The sequence below is a fragment of the Petromyzon marinus genome, chromosome 22 (assembly GCF_048934315.1).
Source record: "Petromyzon marinus isolate PM22_M1 ecotype Great Lakes invasive population chromosome 22, UKy_Petmar_22M1.pri1.0, whole genome shotgun sequence".
Classification (NCBI taxonomy): Eukaryota; Metazoa; Chordata; class Hyperoartia; order Petromyzontiformes; family Petromyzontidae; genus Petromyzon; species Petromyzon marinus.
Window position 1 is genome coordinate 11,135,805 of NC_133688.1, and position 8,151 is coordinate 11,143,955.

Consider the following 8,151-nt stretch of genomic DNA (forward strand, 5'->3'; position numbering starts at 1 on the left):
TCTTTTTCAGAAGCGGCCTCGCCACAAATGATAGCTCAACAAAGTGGCTGATCACGTGGAAATTTATAGCAGCCAAATACTCTAAACGCGTGTTCATTCTAAATGTGGAGGGAAAAACTGATGGACGTGGAGAGAAATCCATGCGATCACGGGGAGAACGTGCAAACTCCAAATATACAGGTGCCGGGGTCAGGGATTGAACGAGCGACTTCCTGCATACCAGGCGAGGGAGTTAACATCTCTCCACCGCGGCGCCACATCACGCTGGGTTGGCTAACCACGTGCACAAGAAGGGTTGTCAATAAATCAGTTCCAACTGCTGTCTCCTAATGTCTGTGATGGCCTACTGCAGCCATTCCTTGTTACCGTGACCCTGTGGTGCCTTCACAGTACACACGACTACTGCTTTATGTGTGCTGAGGTTGACATTTGCCACGTGTCTGTTGTCTCTGAACATGCAACATGCGCACCCACGCACACTCCGACACCCACACACGCACGCACGTACGTTTACGCACGTACGTACCCGTGCGTGCGTGCGCATCCCAATTCTTGCGCCCACCTTGCGCAAATCCACACGCGCTCGTTCGTGCAAACAAAAAAAAAACACGCTCTCTTGCACGCACGTAAAAACCAAAAATCACGCACGCGCGGCCACTCGCTCACACGCAGACATTGACGAGTGTCTGGAGCAGAACGTACAGTGCGGACCCAACCGGATGTGCTTCAACATGCGCGGCAGCTACAAGTGCATCGACACGCCGTGCCCGCCCAACTACAAACGCGAGTCGCGCTCAGGGTACGTCGACGCGGCGCCGGGCCCGCGGCTCGGCCGTTCTGCCTCCGCCCGCACCCAAGCACGGCCTCCCGTGGCCTTCTCTCGAAAACCGCGAACCGGCGGCGTCCGCTCGGTGCGAGCGCTGCTGACCCCGCGGCGTCGCCGTGTTCGTGTGAGGAGGAGTCTCGGGGCCCTCGCCCGATCTCGTCGCGGCTCGGAAGCGAAGCGGGGCTTGAGCCGGGATGGCGATTGGATGGGCGGCCGCCGCGCGTAAAACGTGCGCCGTAGGCCGCCGATACTGGGGCTGCGTTGTCAGCGGAGGGCTGTGAAGCAAATCACATTTGTTGTCGTGCGCCGCCTGCAGCCGCCAACCCGCCGCTCTCCAGCGTGGTGAAGTGCCCTCAGGCATTGGGAGGCTCCAGGCCGCCGACTCAAAGGGGATTGAAAGTGCGACGGTCCCTACAGGCGGCAGTGCCGTTTGTGGTGCACCCCTTTGCATACCTGTCAACCCCTAATGAATGCCCTACCTTGTTACGGACCAATTCAGACCTTATTGGTCACCCCGTGCCCCTTATAAATCTCAACGTTCATCCGACAAAGTCCCATCACAAACAAATAGACGAAAAAATGTTTGCCCGTTCTGAAACGGCTGTACGCCGAATGGACCTGAAAACTCCCCTGTACAAGAATACGGGGTGAACCGTATGGGTCGACGGCTGTGCCTTTGCCCCGTCGCCATCTCTGCGCTCGCGATGGCCGTGACCGCGTACCGCCCCGCTTGCAGGTTCTGCCTCAAGAGCTGCCCCCCGAACGACGTGGAGTGCCTGCTGAGCCCGCTGGCGCTTGAGTACAAGCTGGTGGCGCTGCCCTTCGGCATCCCCTCCAACCAGGACCTCGTGCGTCTTGTTGCCTACACGCAGGTGAGTTCCGCTGCACCGTCTTGTCAGTTCCGTGCGTGCGCGTGTCTGTCTCTTGGGGTGTAAATATCCCCTCTGTGGAGATAAAGGTGGCCGGGCGTGGTGCTGGGCACCCACCCCATCGTGTGCCGTGCCGGCCTCCATTGGCGCTCCCTAACAGCACTTGCCCCAACAGTCTGTGCAGGCTACATGGGGGATCTTTGTATTGTGTGTCTGTCTGTATGTGAGCCATCCTGTTTGGCCGTGCGCTTGTCTTATCTGTTTGTCAAGTGGTCTCGGTGCTAAATATATTAGCCAAATAATATTTCATTGTTTGTCCACATGTCCGTCAGTCTGTCTGTATATTTGTCAGTCTATTTTATCCGTGAGTCAGTCTGTCTATCTACCTGTTTTTGTGTATGTCCGATGGTACGAATATCTTTCGATCTGTCTGCTGTGTGCTTTCCTGTGCATTTTTGTGCGTATCTGCGTGTCTGTCCATATGCCTGTCATTCCCTCCATCCGTGCGTCCATCCCTCCTTCATCTTTTTCCCTCCGTCCGCTCGTCACGCTCTCCGTCCTTCCGCCCGTCCGTCCGTCCGTGCGCGCGCAGGACGACGTGATGCACCCCAGGACGCGCTTCTTCGTGGTCGACCCGGACCCCAGCGTTCCGTTTGCGATCCGCGACGAGGGCGGCAAGGGCGTGGTGTTCACGATCCGCGCGCTGCGCGAGGCACACACCTACAGCATGAAGGTGCGCGCCCTCTCCTACGCGGAGGACGGCTCCGTCGAGTACCAGACCACCTTCATCGTCTACATCTCCGTCTCCGCCTACCCCTACTAGGACCTGGCTTGTGCTCCGTGTCCCCACGCTCCCGAACGCCGTCACCGCCGCCACCACCACAACCGGGAGTTAGGACATCCTTTTGGCGACAAGGGCCGTCTTGCGGTCCGACGTCACAAAGTGAAAAAACGATCGCAGGTTCTTTTGTGGCTTTATTTTTGTTTTTTAAACGGTATGATAGCCTAGGAGCATTTCCTTGAACGATGTGGATTATGCAGCGTTCAGCATGCATTGTCGAACATCCGGAGCAAAAAAAAAAATATTTACTGTAGAAATCTGTTACATAGCTTAATTTTGGCTGTAGCCTCGCTCAAAATGTTTCTTTGTGGACCGCAAACTGTGTTCGCCTTGTTGTACCAAAGAATCGTTATTAAGACACTAACCGCACAACGTGGGTTCACTGAATGTCCCAGCTGAAAAAAAGGCCCACTGCATTGCGAATAGTTAATCTACTCGCGTGGGAGGAGCAGTCGTTTAATAAATCGGCATCATCGCACTGCCATCGACAATCTGCCGGTGACACCGTGAAGCCATCGCTCGGTCTGGCCGGATGCCGCGAGCGACGTCACCAGGTTGGCAAAGTGGCGGGGGTAGGATGTGAGGTCAAAGGCAATTAGGTTACAAGGTGCAGCCCCACAATTGGTTTGCCCGTGCCACTGCTTGCGGAGAGGCCTCCACGAGAGGGAGCTCTGGAGGGGATATTTAGATGCCGAGTTACGTGGTGTACGTACGTTGAACTTCTTTCGCAACCGCACGTAGCCAGCCGTGCTAATCGGAAGTGCGGGAGAAGGACGACAAACTAAACACGAAAAAAGCAGCGGTAAAGAAAGGAGTTTTCAATCTAAATTATTTTAAACTGCATAGGCTCCAGTGGTTTCGTAATATCGGAAGGAAGAGCGTTCCAGACGGCCGCAGAAGCACGTCTGAAAGCGCGCGACGCGGTGACCGTCTTTGTTCGACGGTGAGCCAAAAAAGCCGCCGCTGCTGTGGCGATGAGCGGATCGTAATGAAAACGATTCGGCATCTCGTGAGTTGGGGGCGGTTGTGGGGTGCAAGGGACTCGGGGGCTCCTCGGGTTGCAGTCGCCGCTGGGGAGGTGCCGTTTATTGCCAGAAGTAAAAACTCCTCCAGCCCGTGCCGATGTGTCTGGGAGGCTATTCACGGATCCTCCAATCTGCCGCGATACGCCGCAAAGCTTTCGGCGTGGTTAAAAACTCCTCTCCTCCGCGAATTTACAGTCACAATTGTTGTTTTTTTACAGTTAGAAGAGGAGTTGTTGGCCGCACGGCGATTTTTTTCGCGAATTTTTGTGGTTCTCGTTGATTGTGGTGGCGGGGGTCGGGGGTCGGCGGCCACCTCGAATTGTAGGATTCGCGGAAAAGAGGAGCGCTGAGTTTTACCGTCATCGATATTCGAAGTGCACTTGAAAAACGTCGGTGCCACGTTGAAACACGTACTTTTGAATGACAAAGTACAGTACGTGTTGTCACCACGCCACGTGCTGACGCTGCCGCGTTGGCAATGGATCACAAACACTGAACAAAGCCCAACACATTCGCCGATAACGCCGTGGCCTTCAAAGGAAAAGTATCTAGAGTACAGTCATAGGTGTATGTTTGTGCTAGATCATTGCCCAAAACGTCACCTATGAGGTATAATTTTCCTTTTAACGCCGCCACAGTGCGATTGACAAACGTGTTTGTGTTAAAAAAAAAATCTGTAAGTAAGTTAATTGGCCTTCCAGTTGGTTATCCATGGGGACTTTGCGAAGTCGAATGTTTTGCCCCCTCAAACCCCACACAGTCTGCCACGCGTGGGGCGCTGCCTCTGGTTCAGATATCGCCGTGGCTCGGAGCGCTCGATGCACCTCGTGAGAGAGGTGGCTCTCCTGCAGCCAGACCAGGGCCCCACTGTGGAATTTGGAAGTTTCCACCGCTGGTGGCCGCTTGCACGCCTCATTTGGGGAGACGGGTGTGAGAATGTTGAAATTGGTCTTCAGTTTGGCTTCACAACCACATCGTCCATCGGCTTGGGAGGGTGGCAATTACCAATGAGTAAAAACAAACGTCTGTGATACAACACAAAACTTTCGAGGGACTGAGAGGAGTCGCGTGACTAAAAACCCCTCAACGAATTTAATAATAATAATAACAACGCATTTTTGTTAATTCAATTATTTATCTGCTGGACGTACACACCACGGAATTTGGATTTCGTTTGACAACCGAGACACCTTCCCTGGTGGCATCGACTGCATTCCAAGGTCACACTTTGAGCGTTTTCAGCTGGGACTGGATGAGAGCCGTGCATAAGCTTAAATGAATGAAGAAAGTGAATAAGTGAATATGATGTTTTGTGTTTTGCCTTAAAATAATACATGATTTTTAAAAATCAGGTTTCTAAGGTGCTTTTGGGCCTTACCACTATTTGGTGGGGTGTGCTGACAATCAATGGTATTGGGCCATGGTGGCATCTCTTGACTAAAAGTGACCGACCTCCTGTGATGAGTAAACAACAAGAAAAATCCAATGTATTTACTTCATTGGCAAATTATGCTTCATCACACAACTTCAGCACCGAATCAGGGAATGACTGGGTTTAGTGGGGGAGGACAGCCTTCGAATATTTATCGGAACAATGAATGATACCAGCTGAGGAGATTAAACAGATGTCAACAATGTAACATTTGAATGGCCACACAGTGCACCAACGCACGCACAGGGCTGCCCAGTGGCGTAGGAGGAGAGACGGGGGGAGGGACGGGGGGGGGGCATTATGTTCTGAGCCTCATAGAAAAGAGGGCCTAGCAACAAGACCGCTGACCCGCCCATACTGGACGTCTGTGATAAAGAGCTTTATAGCTCATCGGATTCCTCCAGTCTAAATAAAGATGCTGATGATTCTCACTGGACAGTGGAATATGGGCCCCCCCTCCCCCCACGTGGCATTCTGCCCCGGGTCTCCATAAACCTCTGGGCGTCCCTGCGACAATCCCCAAATACTCTGCCATAAACTTGAACCATATTCGGTTGCGCTGCACAAAGTCCCCGCGTGCTAAGTGAAGGGTTCGTGTTGTGGAACGAGATTACATCGGCACTCGAACGCGTTCCTCCCTTCTTCATATCTCATAGTGTCCATCGAAGGGAGGAATGGGCAGCGTGGATGGTGCATTGGTAGGCAAGGCGAAACAGGCTCGTGTTTTGGGAGGTGTGTGTGTGCCTGTGTTAATACGATGTCCACACACAGCATGCAGTATTTTTTTAAACATATTTATTCGGAGGTGGCATCGGTATGTATCTGTGTTGACGTATGCGTGGAAATATAATATCGCAAACACAATGCATTCGATAAAAGCTTTTTTTTACGTTGATTTTAAACTAGTTGTTTTTGCGTGTTTACTTATTAAAACGTTTTAAGGCTTTAAGCACTTCACCAAGGTGAGAATTATCAAAATTGGATTATGGGTATATTATACAATATCTTGGCCAATTGACATCAGTGGTAGTACTAACTTACATTCACAACGGTTAGTTTCACCGTAAATTAAAGACTTAAATGACACCACGACCTTTGAACTAATTTACCGAGCTTCATATCTCATAGCGTCCATTGTTCAGGCGGTATTTACGCTACACAAATCTTGTTACTTTGGTTGCATCGAGACGAAGGCAAAAGTCTGGAAATACCACAGTAGCCCGGTAGTTAAAGAGGAAAGCATTGGGTTACTCTGCTTAATTGGGATAAGCCATGGTTTATTTTCTTTACGGGCGAAAATCCTATGGTACGTAATGTTATGACGGTCAATTTGAGTCCACTCTTACCCGAAACTATGACAATCATGATGGCTGTTTCTTTAGTGGCAGAGATAAACAATTGCAGAAAGGATGGCGATTGAAAAGTGTGTGTGTGTGTGTATAATGGTGCCAAATGCCAGATTATAGCCAGTGCTCAACACCTCACTTGGATTTGAAATATACACATCTGTGAAATGGTCAACCTCTATGAATTGTTGTAACCACCAGTTAGTTACTGTGACTCGGTGCAGGAATTAAAAATGATGTTGGTGCAGTTTGTTTGAAATTTATGAAATTGTTATAAAAAATATTGATTTCTCGCTGAATCACAATGAGCAATGATTTGTGTTTCAAACATCTGTGATTGTATTTCTGATTTATAGCTAAAACGCATTGTAGCCATTATCTAGTAATTACATCAACTTTGATGGAAATCAGGTGCTTACATTCTTATTTGGAAAAAGTATCAGCATTTTTTAGTTCGAGATCTCATTTTATAAATAAAATATAAACTTCTAAACTAATTATTTTAAATCATGTTGCACAGTGTGATTCTGTTGAACCACCAGGATATGTGAACTTGGTTTCCCTACAACACAGTTCATAAACTCCGTACTCCCAATTCACTGATGCCGTTAGATCTGATAACGTATAGATCCTGATTGTTTGCAAAATTGTGAATTTAAAAAATTGCCAAAGTGAAGCGACATATGGTATTAATCCCATTGCTGTCGTGTGTCAGACCCAGCGAGCGGTTTGCCAACCCGTGGGCCCATAGGGCCCACCTGGCGGTCCCCGAAGGTCCCGTGGGGGAAAGCGGTTCGCGGAACTGTGTCGCAGAAACTACACCGTTGATTGTGAATTTCGTTTTCTTTTTGAAAGACTCCGTTGGCGGCGCACGGTCGGGTGGCCCACGGGACGTGACGGGTGGTGGTGGCCCCCGCAAATCCGGAGGGAGGTTTACGAAATCGCTGTTGTTTAGATATACTGCAAATGTGTTATTGACCCTTTTTTTGCTTTGCAATTTCAAGATTTAAGTACAGAGATGTATTCTATTTTTATGATATGTAAATACGAATTTGTACCAGTGTATTTTCTACATGTTTACATTACACGTATATTCTGTAATGTTACCGCTATGCAATTCCGTACAGCCTCGGTAACGTTTTATAAAATAAAGTTATGCAAAATATGAAGAAAAAAATTAAAGCCAAAAAAAGTACAAAAATAAAATGTGCTTCCTTTTGTTTTTACTGCGGTTAAAGTGATGTTATTGAAATGCATTTAAGTTATTTTAGTTGCGTTTATTTGTAATTTAATAAGCAAAGGCATAGCCATCCGATCTCTCCCACCTGGCGATGCAGTGGTTGGAGCGCCAATCATTCCGCCCCTACTGGACACGTGTGAAAAGAGCTTCACAGCTCATCGGATTGCTCCTCCAGTCTAAATAAAGATTATGATTCAACTCAAACTTTGTGAGGGTGCAAGTCCTAATCGGGCGGTCACCTCAGCTAGTCAACCGTTCTGGGCTTGATTCACCCGAATTCCCCTTCGCGGGAAGTCAACAAATTCCTGTTAATGAGCACTCAACAGAAAAAACGATAGTGGCACGGTGAATCGGGCGCGACACCAGCAACGACAGTGCAAAGCATCTCGGCACGCCGAGCGGACAGCGATGGTGAACCCGGACTTTCGCGGGCATCGTGTTGGGGAGGGGGGGGGGCTGTCACCTCCTCCAGAAGGTGGGGAGTTCGTTGCGACTGCGGCCAAGTGCAATCCATCGCCCTGTGCATATTTCTTCGGGTAATACGCCCAGAGCATTAACCAGGGTGGCGGCCA

At 49.7% G+C, this 8,151-nt stretch overlaps 1 protein-coding gene across 3 annotated transcripts in view; it reads left to right on the forward strand.

Annotated features, from left to right (window-relative positions):
- The window catches only part of HMCN1 (hemicentin 1), a 279,869-nt gene extending 272,324 nt beyond the window's left edge, over positions 1 to 7,545 (forward strand). For all 3 annotated transcript variants that reach the window (XM_076068718.1, XM_076068719.1, XM_032959068.2), the window contains 3 exons: positions 673 to 799; positions 1,563 to 1,698; positions 2,288 to 7,545. In XM_076068718.1, coding sequence (XP_075924833.1) covers positions 673 to 799; positions 1,563 to 1,698; positions 2,288 to 2,518 — 494 coding nt within the window. In that variant the 3' untranslated portion in view covers positions 2,519 to 7,545. The remainder of the gene's footprint in view (positions 1 to 672; positions 800 to 1,562; positions 1,699 to 2,287) is intronic.
- Positions 7,546 to 8,151: the final 606 nt, after the last annotated feature.